The sequence below is a fragment of the Amblyomma mixtum genome, chromosome 6 (assembly GCF_055824585.1).
Source record: "Amblyomma mixtum isolate Tamu chromosome 6, ASM5582458v1, whole genome shotgun sequence".
Taxonomy (NCBI): domain Eukaryota; kingdom Metazoa; phylum Arthropoda; class Arachnida; order Ixodida; family Ixodidae; genus Amblyomma; species Amblyomma mixtum.
The window spans coordinates 54,333,613-54,350,419 of record NC_143017.1 but is presented as its reverse complement, the minus strand read 5'-3'; the positions used below and the strand labels follow the sequence as shown (position 1 = coordinate 54,350,419).

The window sequence follows — 16,807 nt, the reverse complement described above, 5'->3', positions numbered from 1 at the left end:
AGGCGAGACAAATGTCCATTTTTCTTATTTGTTTAATATTCTCAGCTTGAGTCGAAAACTAACGATGCCATAGCACCATTAATTAGAAATTTGTAGGTATTAGCGGACAAACGTCGGAACTAAGCAATAGTCGGCCGGGTCTCCCGCCTATTTAGAATCGACGCAAAGGTTTCCAAGACAATTTTCTGGCTTTGCGAAATTAAATTCAATTCACTTACCTTCCAAGGCACGTGCATTTCGTCATATCACCTCCTCATCAAATTTCATAAAGTAACTGATGCTCTGCGACTCTTTTTCGACAGAATAAGCACCGAAATTTCTTACAGATTGGCGAGTCCTAACGCTCGTTGGGGTCTAGTCTTGTTTTAAAGAGAGAGTTTAACGTCATCTCATTATGTGCTACACACTAAGCTGTGAGTAAGGGCATACTGAAAACGCAAATAAAAACTGGTAACGATGAATGAAGATATTTAAGAGGTGTTACACGGTAGCACAATTTTGAACTGAATTTTTGTCAGCATTAATATGTGCTCAGAAGAATCGATTGGTGGGCGAGTTGGTACATGACTAGATGACGTATTGTTTCTTCGTTCGTCCTGTCCCTTTTGCGCTTTCTATCATCTATTAATATGTGCAACCTGTACTTGTAGTTACCTAGTTCTGAATGGATACCGCTAAGCTTAGCCGGAAAACCTGGGGGCAAGGCAGTGTGGCAATTCCTATCTGTGCGCGACATCTGGATTCTTACGCACGCAGGATGCTGAAACATTCATCCCGAAATATATTACAAAATTTTTGAATCTTGTGCGTAGGCAAGGAAAACAAGAGGCAGTGTACCGTGGCGGCCTATCTACATATGGCCAACTTACAATAATACAGCTTCACTTGCCAATAGCTAATGACTAAAGCACCTTGTGTGGATCCAAGTGACGCCTAAAAACTCCATACGTGGGTCTTATCGAAAGCAATGAGTGACATTTGTTTTCCTTCATTTTAAAGACGTTCACACAACTGCTGCAGATAAACCTCGGAGTGATCACCCTGACACAGCGGCAACAAAAGCTAAAGAGGATTGCGTCTCAATCAGTTCATCGAAGAAGACAGGCGGGATTCACTACGTGAAAGACTGAGGGAAAATGAAATTGGGCCCAACGCACTTCAGGAGATGACTTAAAGCCTAAGTTACACAAAAAATTTGTACTGCAGAAGAACCGAAAACTGAGCGAGTTGGTGCATACTGAAGAAGTAAAAAACAGCGCAGCGACGACGGACAAGACAGAAGAAAGAAGGACAAGCGCTGACAAACAATTGAGGTTTATTGGAAAAAAACACTTGAGGAATACAATTGAGGTTTATTGGAGGGTAATAATAAATGTGTTGTTTTTTCCAATAAACCTCAGTTGTTAGTCAGCTCTTGTCCTTCTTCTTCTCTCTTGTCCGTCGTCGCTGCGCTGTTTTTTACTTCTACAAAAATTTATGCACCTTGGTTTCACGCCAGTTTCAGCTTCCACTGTAATACTTCTTCAAAGTTATCAAAACGAAAGAGATTATTTCCTGCTCTGCATTTTGAGAAGTGATGAATGCTGTGGTTTCATCACTGAGAGCCCTAAATCAGAACAGAAACGGCAAAATATTGAATAGCAACACCGAAACTCTTCAAGAAAAGAAAGTGCAAGCTGCAGCCGGTGTTATGAGTCGAATAACGTTGGATCCGGAGCTTGTGTTTTAGGTTATCTTCTCTAAAACTGCGCCAACCATATGTGCAGCTCCTTATTTATACAAGCTGCGTCGTGCATTGCGTAATTTGCGACCAGTCGTTTCGGAGCAAGAGAATGGGAGCCCTCACTGTTCACCGAAAGGCGATGAAAACTGCCAAAAACCAGTGAAAAATTACTTCTGCACCTGCCAGATCACGCACCGCCTAACCAGTCCTAGTATTAAATCCTTCATCCTTCGTACTGCCAGCAACTGAAACCACCTCCCTGCCTCCGTCGCTACTACTGTCGACGTCAGAAAAACGGTGTACGCGGATTTTGTATGCCACTCCTCCTTGTAACGCTTCCTGGCTCTTGCAGACGAAAAAAAATGAATGAATAAATTAATAAATAAGTCCTTCTATGAGTTGGCTCATTCTCAACAAAGGACAAGAGGCGGGACACCATTAGCAATCCAATCCACACACCAGGACCTCGCCGTATCGGTAAGGGTGGAATGGGGTTCGGTACGAGGGATATTTCCAAACTTTCTCGCGTAGTGTGAAGACGGTGTGATCAGAAATGGCCACTAGATAGAAAGAAATGAATAAATATCCGTAAATAAAATAATGCAGTTTAGTTTTCAATAATTTAGCGAAATTACTTGTGAAAGGCACGTTCCTCATTGCTTTCGGTATGACTCACGTAGAGCTGTTGTGCTTTCATCAATAAAAGTCTGTCGACAGTCTGGGCAGTTTTTTTTTTTTGTTTGCATACCTTTGTCTGACAGCCCCTTTCACGCAGCTCGCCTTTCGCTCCATGCTTATGAAGCAACTGCGGGTTTCCGGCTGGTTTTTTATATTTACACTTCAAACGCCATCTGTTAATTTGTAGCGTACTCAAAATGCGTGAAATGGTTTTGTCAAGAAGTTCTGTTTTAAATATAGGCTTGAGTGCGTGTTGTCGCCACTTTTAAAGCGCCCTAGTCGGCTTCCCGTTGGATGTAAGAAGAAAAATCCTCGTTTTCGGCGATATTCTCACAAAACGAACAACTTCCTGGCACATTGCCTTAAGCAGACTTTTGGCCGAGTGATGCTCTGAGACAGTGGAGGATGGACGAAACCCGGCATCCTCTCGAAAAGTCTCGTATGCTTGCAAAAATGACACCGACATTTCTTTAGCTTGAACGAAGCAATTTCCAAACAAAAACATTTGTAAAACCTTGCTATGTCTATCTTGACAAGATTCAAACGCACCGATACTAGCCTGAATAGCGATGTGCTGTATAATCAACAAACGAATGGTCTGAATGCGTTTGCACTTGTTACCGCTTGCCTTAAAAAACTCAAAAAGGACGTAGACGACTGTATGCTAGGATCATTGCTTTGTCATTTTTTCGGAGTACCTTTTCCGAACTCCCAAAAGGCTGCAGTTGCTAAGCACACATGTGCAGAGGGAAGTTGGCCTCGTCACTGAGACCCCACGCAAGCAATGAACACTCGATAGATGCACTCCTATTTATGCAGTATGACGAAGTCTTTAAAAAAAAGCAAACTGGTTTTTAATTTTGCGCTCAAGCTCGTTGGGTTTATTCACAACCACATTTTATGTCAAAGACAGATGTATTATTACGTTCCTTCCTTTACGGCATGAAGTATTTATTTTGTTACATCGAATACTTCGAATAAAGCCTTTGGATGCAACAAAGCTGAACTGTAAGTGGCACTGCATTGCGGGCTGACGTCCGCTTTTCTTGGCTGTTCACAGCAGACCATTAAAAAAAAAAACATTTTGGCGCTGTACAGCCCTCAAGGAAAAGTACACCGTTTAAACAGAAGGATCGAACCATTGCAAGTTTTAGAGGACAACTAGATCTCGGATTCTGGGTATCTCTCAGTAACGAACGCCTCACCAGGCGAAGCATGAGTCCGGTATAGCCTGTAACAAACCACGAGAAGTATGACACACACTGACCTTTGGAGAGCCACCTCTGAAAAGGAAATGTGAGTAGGTAGGGAAGGCCGCGGGCCGTTGCGTCCTGCATATTGTTTGCCCCCCGCAGCTCCGCGGAGCGTCAGGCGAGAAACTACCCCAAGATCTCGTCGTCTTTCAAACTCCTGAGAAAATTCTAGCGTGTTTACTTCACCCACGCGCCCGCGCGCGCGGCGCTGTGGAGCACGTGCGCAGCCATTCTCCACCCACGAACCGCGCGCTTTCCGCTCGGTAGCTACAACTCGGACGCGTAAGGCACGACCTCACGTCAAGGGCAGAGTCGTGAGCGGACCGCATTGGCTACGCGTCTGACACCGGGACTGAGCAGCGGCCCTAACGGAGGCAAGGCCACTGGGATGCCGCTACAAGGGCGCGCCTGTTCGCTGAGAGCACCTTGAAGCACGGAGGAAGGAAAAATGCAGGGGAGGCCATGACGGTGCTCTCTGAGAGCCCGGAACTTCGAGAGCGGCTGTGGTTTCGGGTACGTGACTAGAGCCACTTTCACTGATAAAGGCTTACCGCGGTGGCTTCGTTGAAAACGTAAACACAACATGGCCGCTTTTCTGCGGGGCTTAAAGAGCCGCGCGACGCACTCTTTTCGAGTGATAAAGGTTACGCGCAGCTAGTGAAAAAAACGAAGAAAAAAAACAGACTTAGTTAATGGCGCAAGTATAGCTGTTAGCAGAAACAACGTCGGCAAAAAAGTGGCCACCGTTTTCCGGTACGTTCCCTGTATGTTGCAGGCAGCGCTAGCAATATCAAGCTATTCGTAATGACGCACCCCTCTGGTGGTATCGAACACGTTTGAGGAGAAACGTTGCCCTTTTTCTGGCAATTTCTTTTTTTAAGAAATTGGAGGCTGCAGGCTCCTCTAGACCAGACGCCAGCGTGAGTGCAATACTAGTTCTGCAAGGTAGCCCGTGACGCAATGATAAGAAGTCAAGTCTCCTTACCATGTCACGCCCTTGTAAGCTGTGGTTCCTTTTACTGAGACGGGAAATGTTAAAACAGTTGGTAATAAAACACCGCCAACGTCGCTCCCTTCAGCGTACCGAACGTTTCATCAACGTGCAATTTTGGAACCACAGAGGCATATAGAAGCAACAGCTTGCCCCGTACAGTTCGTAAGGTGAAGCTGAAAAGACTCTCTAAAGAAACTTCAAATTAAATAAGCCAGCAGTAGCAGCGAGCAGTGCCCACCTTTCTTGTCGAGAGTCCTCGGCGGACCCTTGCCGGTCGCGCGTTTCGAAGGCGACTTGGGCAGGCCGGCTTTCTTCTTGACGACTTCTGCGGGTGGTGCTGCTTCGAGTTCGGAAGGGGCTGCTCCGTCGACGGCTTCCTCCGTTTTCTTATCCTCGCACACGGCGTCGGCCTCCCCCTTTTCCCCTTCTTCGCCAGCTTCAGCAGCCTTCTTGCTTTCTTCAGAAGCCTCCGGCTCAGCTTCGGCGGCAGCGGGCGCTTCTTCCGCGCCTTGGTCCTTAGGTGCTTCTTCCGTCGTTTCTTCAGCACCAGCAGGAACTTCAGGGCCAGTCTTTTCAGTTTCTTTTTCAGCTGCGTCCGGTTCGGGCGTCTCCTCTTCAACCGCTTTTTCTGCGGCTTTCGGCTCTTCCTCTGCGAGCTTTTCTGTTTTTGCTTCCTTTTCCTCAGCAGCTTGCTGGGCTGCCTCGTCCTTGGCTTCTGCAGTCTCGGAAGCCTCATGGGGCGCAGCGCTTTCTTCTTCGGAGACTGCGGTTTTGTCTTTGGTTTCTTCTGCGACGCTTTCTTCAGGCTGAGCGGCGGCTTCTTCCTTGGAAACGGACTCCGAAGTGTCAGGGACTTTTACATCGCTAGCTGGCTCCTTCGGTATATCCTTTGTAGATTCACTCTCCGCATCTTTGCCTTCTTTTTCCGGAACAATGTCGGGAGCTGTCGCAGCAGGAACCTCTTCACTTGTTTGAATTTCGTCTGAAGCCTTCTTCTCGGGCGATTCTGGAGGGAGCTCTTGAACCTGGGGTTCTTCTGGCTTTTGCTCTGTGGTTGTCGCGTCCTGTTTTGTTTCTTTTTCTTTTGACGGCGATACCTCGGCGGCTGACGGCACTCCTTTTCGATCTGCATCCAAGTGAGGGGAAGTTGCGATTTTGGACGTATCTTTAGCTGCTTCATCTTCGGGAGCGCGCTCTGGTTCCTTTGGCGACTTGTCACTGTCCGCAACGATGTCTTGCGCTTGCACGAGTTCTTCCTTCGGAGGAGACGGTTCGGAGGGTTTCTGAGCTTCTTCAGAAGGAGCGACCTGCTCGGCGTCACTGTCCTTGGCGGCCTTGTCTTCTCGTTTTTCTTCCTCCGCCTCTTTCTTGGCGTCGCTAACCACTTTGGATTTTTCGTCCTCTGCAGGCACAGCTTGCGTCTCGACCTTCTTCTCTGGAATCCTGGCCTCAGCCTCTCCAGCGGACGTTTTTTCCTCTAGCGTCTTTAACTCGTCAGCTACTTCGCGTTCAGGGGCAGATTTCTTTTCTTTCTCTTGCACTTCTGGTTTCGTCTCAGCTGGAGCTGCAGGAGATACTTCATCGAGTTTTTCAGCTTTCTCTTCTTTGGCATCGTCTTTTGTAGGCGGAGTTGTGTCTTCCTGTGAAACTTTTGATGCAGACGGTTGTGCACGCTCGTCGGCTTTCGCCTTAGCCTCATGCCCATCGTCCGCTTGTTTTGTCACTTCATGCGTGCCATTCAGTTGCGGCGCTTTGGCATTCGGATCGGTTTTAGCCTCACTGCCACTTGGAAGACCGTCGACTACGCTTTTCTTAGGCTCGTCCTCAGCAGACTGCGGCTTGCTTGGCTCTTCAGATTTCGCGACCTCAGTCTTGTGAGGAGCCGGCTCGTCCGACACAGAGGGGTACAACTGAGCCCTGATTGCTTCCTCGTCTAATAGGTCGTTTAGGACGTCGCTAGTCGCGTACGCCTCCTTCGGCGCAACTTCCTTCCGGATGGCGTCGGGGATGGCCGTCTCCACCGTGCCTGTGTGGCACGCTGTTGCTACTTGAATCGATTCAGTGACTTCCTGTTCATGCGCTGGTTCCGCGGGGCCGTTACCTCTTAACTTCTCCGCCGGTTCTTCGGGCACCGGTGTCTTTTGCCGCTTCTCCTCCACGACTTCCTGCGGCTGTTTCGCGTCACCCTTTCCAACGCTAGCCCTCGATGGCTCGTCGTATACAGGAGGCGGCGGAATGGAGGATTTGGGCCTGGTGTCGTCCGGTGTCGGCTGTTTAGCATCTCCTTCGCCGGTCGCAGCGGGTTGTAAACCCGCGGCTCCTCCGCTGGGACTCGCAGGTTTCTCGGCGTGTTTAGTGTCTGGTTCCGGGGCGAGAGATTTACACGGCTCCGGGGACAGCCGCGCTGCTTGGGATGGCTGCGCGTCCGCCACCTTGCTGTCGCCCGCTTCGCTAGTTGGAGCTTCTTTTGTTGCTTCGCTGGCAGGCTTTCGAGCTTCGCTGCCGGCCTGCGCCGGCAGCTTTTCTTCGTGAGTGGTTGCCGCTGCAGGAGTGGGAGCGACAGCGTCGGTAGTTTTGGCACCGGGTTCTTCGGCCACTTTTTCCACCTTTTGGTCAGCATACGCTGGCGTCTCTTTCGCGCCACTGTCTTTCGCCTCTTCCGCTTCTTTGGCAGGTTTCTTAGCCGCGCCGCTATCGGCTTCGGGCTGCTTCTGCTGAGAAGGCACTGCACTGTCTCGATCGGCCACCGGGGCTGAGGGAGACACTTCCTCCTGCGATTTCCTCTCTGGTCCCACGCTTTCCGTTTTCTCCTCCATCACAGGCTTCTTCTCTGGCACTTCGGTGGAGACTCTGTCTGGCTCGGGATATGTGCTCGGGGCGTCGCCGGACGATTTCTTCTCGTCCGATGGGAGCTCACTCTTTGCAGGCGATACCGTCCGTTCACCGACTACAGCGTCACTCGCTGGGGGCGCAGCGGTCGTCGCTGGTGTGGCACTCACACCGGCCTTCTCCTTTCCCTGAGCCTCTGTGTGGCCGTCCGTGGCGACCGGCGCGGCACCCACTGCCGCGCTCTGCTGCGAAGAGTCATGGCTTCGTGCTTGGTCGGCCGCAGTCGCCGAGATGCTGGTGGCGTCCGCGGCCGCTTTGTCGTCGCTTCTGGCTGCTGTCTGGGCGGCACTCGGCTGGGACACTTCCGCGGCGGTAGCCTTGTCCATGCGGCAGTGGTCTCTGCGCGCAAGCACGGCCGCCTTTCAGACAGCCTCGGACTGAAAGCGACAAGTGGAACACGCACAGTTCGCTGTGGGTCCAACTAGAAGACTACGGCACGCGGTGTTACGGCTGTGAGAGTGCATGCTTTCTATGAGTGTTTACGACACCATGTCTTTAATACTGTGCTTTTCGCCACCTGACGATGGTGATGATGATGTCCTCAGGCTTAATGGCACATACCTGACACGCTTTTCCTGGAAGCGCGAACCAGCTCTTTAGATTCTTTTACTTCAAGGGTAAAACTTTTGTGTTCTTTTTTTGGTCCTCGTAAAAGGAATTATTTTCTGGTAGCACATGCCTTTCTCTCTCTCTCTCTCTCTCTGTCCATTTTAAAAGACAATTTATGTTCTTGCTTTCATCGTATTTTGGTGCTTTGTCGAGACACATAACAGATGACCAACGCAACGACGAGACAAACAGAAGCCCGTCATTGTTTTACGCGTATAAAAACCACTAGCCGAATCCCATCGCTATGGGGTGGCCAACTTTTGTGTTATAATTGCGTCTTAGTTTATTGAATTAGTTTATTGAGACCGCTGTTAAGCACTTACGAACAGCTGTATGCTTAATCCACTTGCTTATGTGGGGACAACTATCTTTTTGAAAAATCCCTGTTTCGAAAGCCCTCTGAATCAGAATGCGAGAGTGAGCGTGCGTTTTGCTTTTTTTTTTTAAATATAGAAAAAGTTTATTACTTTTGCTTGTAACCGAGTTGAGGTAATGTAGAGACGTTCTAACTGATACCGTTGCCTGCCAGTGTAGTCACTGGAGAGTCTTACAAGCGGTCACTAGGTCTGTTCGAATGACTAATCCCGGACCATTCATTTCCAGGCCGCGGCTTCCGCTCTGACCGAAAATGACGTCAAGGTCACGTGGGCTAACTTTCGGAAGCTGCTTGCGGATTCACCATCGCATGCCCAGCTCGCCGCCTGTTTACGCCGTCGTCTGCATATCCCTGAGCGACGTTTTCAGGCTCGATACGCGACAAGGGTAACCTCTTCGGCATGGTAACTCAGACATCAATGCATGCCGTGAGTGTCGCAGCATGTATGGGCTTATAGGAGCTATACGTTGACAGAGGGATGTAAAGCTGTGCTTAGTCTCCTTTCGCGTGTACACAAGGATAAACCACCAGTCACTTGGACGAAGAGCTGAAAGCTGAGCTCTCCAACGAAACAGCACGTGTGTTTAGCGCCTGACGTCGATGCAAGTACAGCCTCTCAAAATTTTGGCGATATCCTAGTAGCGTCCATCAGGCAGCCGCTATTCGTTGGCTCGTGTTACGAGCAGACGAGCGGCGGGTATAGTGTCACGTCAGCAGAACAGCCATACAGATGATGCTGCAACCGGCAAGCGCTCCGTGCGTATGCCCGTACTCTCGTTCATATTCGTCACTGCAGTCCTTTATGGGAAACGTAGAAACCGAATGGCAGGCACTGACGTGATATTAGAAAAAAAAAATTACAGCGCTGTACGACAGTTGTGAAGGCTGGCAGCAGACCCGCGAATTGATTCCGTCCTTGTCACGAACGGAGCGCCACATGCCTGAACGCCAACAGTTGTTCGACGGCGTGAACGCTCTCCATCCGCCGCAAAGCCTATCTGCGTTGTAAATAAAAATTATAATTTAATTGAGCGCCGGTCTAAACTGAAATCTGTGTTGCATTTTCCGTTTATAGTCACCTCTGTGGAATTAGGCGGTGTGGGACACAAACACGAAAACCAAAGCAACAGATTCAGCGATGTGAGGTTCGTATGTGCAATCATTCTGCAATAAGATTAAACTGCTTTTAGAAGCAGCGGCTTTGTCAGAGCTTGGCGTCTAAAGTGCAGCAACAAATAAAGATTGCTTCCAAAAAGGCTAAAAACACAGTACCTCTAAACCACTTGTGAACAAGGTGCATGAATCTCACGGTGATGTCACAACGAATTTGATCAGTTCCTGATATTGAAGCATTCATGTAGTATCTGTTATCTTAGAACTAATTTTTTGACATGAAGGAACAGTTGGAAGTAAGATGCAGAAGGAGCAGAAAAATGCAACATGGCTTCGTTTCTAAACGACGCACAATGTTTAATCTGTGTGACATGACGGGACTTTGAAATTTGGATATCTAAGTGTAGCGCGGGTCTCTTGCTCCACTTACACCGAGTGGAGTTCGGAGAGTGGCAACAGCCTAATTGAGCTTGAAAATTGGTGACTCGTATGCTGTCGGCTTTATAAAGCTATATACACTCTAAACAATAATTATCCTATATGAAATTAAAAAGGCAGAAAGCTGTTCTCTTGCGCACACTCTCTTGATGGCAAGGTATTCTGCCCAAGCCTTGCGGTAGATTCTCATAGCAGATTCTCATAGTAGATTCTCATAATTCGGAATTCTTACGGTTGGCAACGCAAACAGCTTCCCTCTTCAAAACATGCGAAGTTCTAGCAGTTATGAAAATTTAAAGCGACGCTTCAATCTCCCCTGTTTGCTAACCTCAAGACCATCGGTTTCACGTTTCAGGGCCTGCCTCATTTGAAAATTGCATCAAATTACTATGCTTTGCGGTGGGAAAATACTTCCGTTGCCCAGAGAAAGCATTGCGTATATCACGTGCTCGAAATCTACCCCAGGACTCGGTCAGCATACCCCGCCACCAAAAGAGAGTGTGCTAGAGGAGAGCATACTTCAGTTTGACTTCCATATAGGCTAATTCAAAGTGTATGATGAGGTAATAAAAAGTTCAAAATTATAGGATGTTTTAGCACGAGTCTCACAGTTGTGAATGCGACTGGCATTTAAAGCGCGACCCATCATAGGCACACCACATCCACGGGGCTGTCAGACGCACGGATGGCCAGAGAAAGCGTTTCTAAATCAGCAGTATGACAGCATGCAGAAATAAACACTCCGGAATAACTTTCTCGTCCACGAAATAGCCACACGACGACAGCCCGAGAGAAAAGCAATATCAACAGATTGGAAAGCAAAGTTACTAGACGTGCCAAATGGGGCTTCGCTCGGAAGAGACGCCGATGAATTTCGAAGAGAGCAGACACCAATACTTAAAAGTTTCTTCTCTTCTTTTTGCTCCCCTACGACGCGCTGCACGAAGTTCGGACGGTGATAACGGCTCACCATACACAAATGCAGCGTGTTTCGTACGGCAACTCGCAGGGCATTCTCGGAACTCCAACATTAGCGCCGCCGCGGATGTTTCGACTACGCGCGAGCGCACACCACGTATGGAGGAGCCATTAGACAGCGCATTTGGTGCGTTAATGGATGACGACGCTGGGACGCAACAACCTGGCCGAGCACGCCCGCGTATTTGCGCCCACCACCCTCGACAAGGAATTCGACGCGCGCCTGCAAAAAACAACCTCGGCGTGACTTCCACGGAAATCCAGCTGGGCCATCACTCTCGCGAACGCTCCGAAATTACAGGCGTTCGCTGTTTTTGCCGCCGTCGTAGAAGGCCCATTATCACGAAGGATGCAAGAGCGAGTCTGTCGTGCACATCCAACGAGCGTTTATGTGTCGGGCGAACGTCGACGGTCTCGTTTTGCTTGCTTCTAATCGCAGGTCTTCGGCTGTCTAAAGTATAAGTAGAGGCGCCTGAATCGAAAAAAACCTGTCGATTTTGCGCACACGGTGGGTATGGTTTCCACAAGATGGCGTTACATACGTCGTTGTCGTGACTTGCACTCATTAGTTTCGGGAGTTCGGTTCTTCTCACGATGCAGCGACAGCAATCATCGACAGCAATTCCAAGCCTCGCGTTTGCTTCGATGTAATACAGGTCCCTGTGCCTGAAATTTAACCCAGGGAGCCGAAGGCAGTATGCGCTGAATTAGAGAGCAAATATTACCAATGATAAGCGCTAGTTGGCACTCTAGTGCCGGCGCCCACATTTCGCTGGCTGGCCTCTCTGGAAACAAGCGCTGCGCGCCCGCCGTCGATCAAAGCAGGCCCAGACTCTCTCGGGCATGTCGCGGTGTGCAGCATGACTCATGCCGTCCCGCCGGCGCCGACGCGGACCCTTCCTCCTCCCCCTCCTCATCATCGGCTCGGACACCCGCGGCGCTTCTCCGGCCGCCCGTTCCTGTCTCAAGCCTTCAACGGCCGGCGCCTCTCGACCATTGGTCTAGTTTGAACGGTGGCCAGTGCTGTGACCTGATTGGAGGATTTGAACTGCTGGCTGCCGCAACCGTCAGCGGCGGCTATAAAAACGGAGCCGCGCTGAGCCCGAGCAGCAGACGGGCAGCAGAAGAGCCATCACGCCGGAGCTACGCTCGCCGCCGGGGCCGCCCTTCTTCTTTGTGCTTGCCCGTGGTGCTCTTGGCCCTTGTATCATATAAAAGCCCTTGTACATACTGTACATAAAAGTCATTTGACTTACCGTCGCCTCGACTGTTTCCTGGCTCGGACACCCAGTCCCAACAGCACTTCAGATTGAGATAAATAGCGCCCAATTTGACAAGGGAGGTTCCAAGAAAATAGAAGCGTTTTGTTCTGTTCGTTGTATGCTTATTAATCAAATCACATTATAACCATCCCAACAACAACATCTTTTGCCTGAAATGATGGAGTAGAGGTGCAGAAGCCGCCCTGAACCCAGGAAGTGCCCGAGTTCTTTCCATTAGTTTGTAAGACCTGTAAGGCACTAGTAGAAACAAGATTAAACTGTTATGAAAAGAAAAAAGTTAGCTTAAAAGAGTGTGTTGTTAAGCAAGTCGGTCAGACATATCTTCAAAGTATACTGCGCACACAAAAACAAGGACGTGAAGGTACACACAACAAGCGCAGTTACTCGCGACTGAATTCATATGAAAAGAAACACATATTATATGCTTTCAAGCGTCATATATGGAACCATTCGCAGTTCATATATCTGCCTTCTTTTTGATAAAGGTTGATCGAACGGTCACTTACACATTCAACCTCACGCTTACTGCACCTGTTGTGTGTACGTTCACGTCCTTGTTTATGTGTGCGCAGTATACTTTGAAAAAAGTTAGCATCGCATAATAATCGTAAAAGCGCCTTCGTCTTACTCAGTCGGTATCTATAAAAGCACCACGAAGAAGCGTAGCCTTCAGAATGCTCTTGCAAGTCAGTGTTGTGAATAAAATGAACATAATTCAGTACCCCCCAACAAATCCATCTTTTCCACAACATGTGCCGCCCTCTGGCGAGTGGCGAAAATTCGTCTGCAATGGGATGAAAACAAAGACATGTGAGAGACGCAGGCGTGATCTGGTTCCGTGAGGAGCCAGCCCATGGAGCCAGCCACACTTGGGAAGTGGCGTGTGCTTGACAGCTGTCGCCATCTGTCGCATACGCCTGTCACTAACATGAAGTGCGCATGCGCAGTAGCAGCTGACTATTTCATTTTCAACCAGAGCAGCAGAAGGAGAAGAGCCGCGCATGCGCGGAGCGGCCTTGTAAAAAAAAGGCGCATTCAGGAAGCCAATTGTTGAACAAAACCGACTGTCACTGACCTTATCCTCATTTCCCAGACGCCATCCTTATTGCGGAAGGTCGACGCCTGGCGCAGTCACTCTCGCTTCTAAATTATGAGCTTCGCACCCACGAAAGAGGTGGGGCCGTATATTGCCCTCCAAGCCTGATTGCGGCGCTCAAAGAATGCGTCAGGAAGCACCTTTAAAGAGGACGGTAGGGAGGGGAGTGCGAAAGAGGCAGTGCTGGAGAAGTGGTGCAACTCGAGCTTCTCCACAATAAGAAAAAAAACTAGCAGTGATGGCGCCGGCAGGCAGGTGCTAGAATTTGCTTAATGAGCTGTTCAGAGCATACGTCGAGCGCCTCGTAAAGGGTTGACGTGCGCCCCGTTTTATGGCCGCGTGCCACGCTCGTCGCGGAGGCGCTTCTGCCGGCGCCACGTTAGCAGCCATCGCCGCAAACAGTCTTGGTCGTCGCGGACGGAGTAAGGCGCCGTAAACGGGTCAGGTATGCGTACGTGCGCGGCGTCTACGCGGTGCTAGCTACATTATCAATGAGCCGCGCCCGGAGCGCGCCGCGCGTCGGCTTGGAACTGCTCGATAACCGTAAAAGCGGGCGACTCGCCCGGTCCCGGAAGATGTGCGCCTCTTCTTCAACCCATGGTCACGTAGACCTGAGAGAGTCTCTTGCGATACGCTGAAGATTCTCGAAGCGATGGCTGGGGGTAAGTAAACGCGAAAACCGCTCTCGTCGAAGGTTTTTGAGAAAATATGGTATACCATATTAGCTTCCTCGTTTGACGAGCTCATACCTTGTCAGCTAGGAGTGACTGCACAGAAAATTGCTAAAGTCACGTCGGCAATGAACAGTACATTCTTTATTTGTGTTCTGTCTCCTCGGTTCGTGCCAGGTTACAATAGGCCGCCGTGGTGGCTCAGCGGTTTGGCACTCGGGTGCTGACGCGAAAGACGCAGGTTCGATCCCGGCCGCGGCGGTCGAATTTCTATGGATGCGAAATTCTAGAGGCCCGTCTACTATGCGATGTCAGTGCACGTTAAAGAAGCCCAGGTGGTCGAAATTTCCGGAGCCCTTCACTACGGCGTCCCTCATAGCCTGAGTCGCTTTGGGACGTTAAACACCAATAAACCAATAAACCAGCCAATTTACAATATTACCCATTGCCATAAGTGCACGACTGCATGGGTTGTCCTCAGAGTTTGAACAGAGCCAAGTCAGTACACTCTAACACTAACGAACAAAGAAGTGTAAAAGCGAAACGCAGTGGTGGGAACTGACTTTATGCTGTTTGAGGATGAAATCGCATGTTCGATTTCGATACAGCAGCATTTCGATGGAGGTAACACGCACGAATGCATGTGCATTCATATTTCGGCTCATCTTAAGGAACAGCAGGCCGCTAAACTTAATGCACCGCTCTGCGTTGTGCGCCACTCTTTAGAGCCCACAATGTATTTTAAGGCAAGATTACTCACTTAACAACTCTCACTAGCGTGATATTAGTTGTCGATGTCTGCAACAGTCACCGACCGTGGTAAGCTATGAAGATTCAGCGATCACGTTTGGTTCTCGAGTTAATCCAAACGCAAGCAGGCAGGGTTTCGAGGCTCAAACTTAGAAATTACAGACTCCCGTAAGACAAATACAGCGTTTATTTTAGAAACTACACTTCAAATAGCCGAGGCATAAGCACTGTGCAACGAGCGATGCTTCAGTGGATTCGTGCCCCATTTTACACAGCGGCTGACGTAGAAATGAAAGTAGATGGACTAGCTCCTTACGTGCATAATTTCTCGCCTGTTGTGCTTGCACCGTAACCAGTCTTGGGCACAAAATTGCAAACATCTTGCGACACGCCTTTGGCAATGCAAACGCCAGAGGTTGCACTTTCATGAAAAATGTTCTTTCGCACAAACATGGCCGAGAGGTGCAATTCCTGACCTTTCCGGGTTAGAACCGTGACGGGCACTCCAACGTATGAGAGCGCAAATGGTCTATTAAGACGACTTCCTCCGTCTTACCACCTGGGCTTGTTCCGGTGTCTGTCATGTCGTTATGCAGTTTTTTTTCGATTACTAACACCGCTTCTTATTAACAAGTAATAGCGTGTTCACCCTGTAGGTTCGAAAATTTCATGACAGATACTTGCAAAAAATTCAATTATAGTTTAGTTTTTGTGCTAAGCATTTAGGTGCGTTCTGGTCATGTTTGTGTTTTTGCTTACGTCACTCTTCACTACTCCTATTAATGGTTCATTATTTCTTTGGAGGAAAAATTCTAGAGGCCCGTGTACTGTGCGATGTCAGTGCACGTTAAAGAACCCCAGGTGGTCGAAATTTCCGGAGCCCTCCACTACGGCGTCTCTCATAGCCTTAGTCGCTTTGGGACGGTAAACCCCATAAACCCAACCCTCATCTAGTAATTTACTGCCATGGTAAAGCGGGACGGATCAGAGCAAGCGTTTCCAATTCAATTAAAACAAAAAATCAGGTCAGCTCTCCTGTCCTTTCTTGCTATCGCTCCCCTCTGTACTTCTCGCTAACCTCTCCCTTTCCTTTTTACCGCCGCCGGCTGCAGCTCGGGTGTTTAATGTATTAGATAGCGATTGGCCCGCCCGTTCTATTCTTTAACTTTTTCTTTGCAATAAACCACTACCACCCCCAACACCTTAGTCAGAACCTTCGTCAAGTACCTAGCCCGATCCAGCCGCTCATACTCAAGGAAAATTCAAACAGCGCTAGACAACAGGACCAGAAAGAGGAGACAAACACGGCGCTGAACTTACAACTGAGTTTATTTGAAGAAAGACGTAATATATACATACCAAAAGGAGCCCACGTGCGCCCAGTCATGCATCGAAGTTCAGATGAAGAACTACAAAAAGCCAAAGTAATCGCACGTGTTGTACCTGCCTTCCAAGCTACCCTTTGTGCAGCAATGTCATTTCCTTCACTGACAAAACTAAAGAAGCTTTACTAACGCTTTAGTTTTGTCACCGAAGGAAATGACATTGCTACACAAAGGGTAGCTTGGAAGGCAGGTACAATACATGAGATTATTGTAGCATTTTGTAGTTTTTTTATCTGAACTTCGATGTATGACTGTGCGCACGTGTGCCCATTTTTGTATGTATGTACTGACGTCTTCAAATAACTCAGTTGTAAGTTCAGCGCCGTGTTTGACTCCTCTTTCTGGTCCTGTTGTATAGCGCTGTTTTAATTTTCTTGTCACCATGGAACACCAACTCGCCCAATCTGCCGTCGTCCTACCGCTCATACTCGATGCCGCTCTATGGTAGATCTGCAATAAACACCGCCAACAAGGATTCCAAAAGGCATTTGAGGATGTGTAAGCGGTGACCCGCGTCCCTACCGGGGTGCTTCACCCCGGCATACGATGAGGGCACGCTGTAGTTGTGGCT

At 49.0% G+C, this 16,807-nt stretch overlaps 1 protein-coding gene across 6 annotated transcripts in view; it reads right to left on the bottom strand.

Annotated features, from left to right (window-relative positions):
- tau (microtubule-associated protein tau) overlaps nucleotides 1-16,807 on the bottom strand; it is a 74,056-nt gene that overhangs the window by 25,658 nt on the left and 31,591 nt on the right. For all 6 annotated transcript variants that reach the window (XR_016283487.1, XR_016283488.1, XR_016283490.1 and 3 more), the window contains exon 2: nucleotides 4,887-7,876. Coding sequence is in view for 1 of the 6 variants with exons in the window: in XM_089547970.1 (XP_089404096.1) it covers nucleotides 4,887-7,863 (2,977 nt within the window). In the remaining 5 variants the exon portion in view is untranslated. The remainder of the gene's footprint in view (nucleotides 1-4,886; nucleotides 7,877-16,807) is intronic.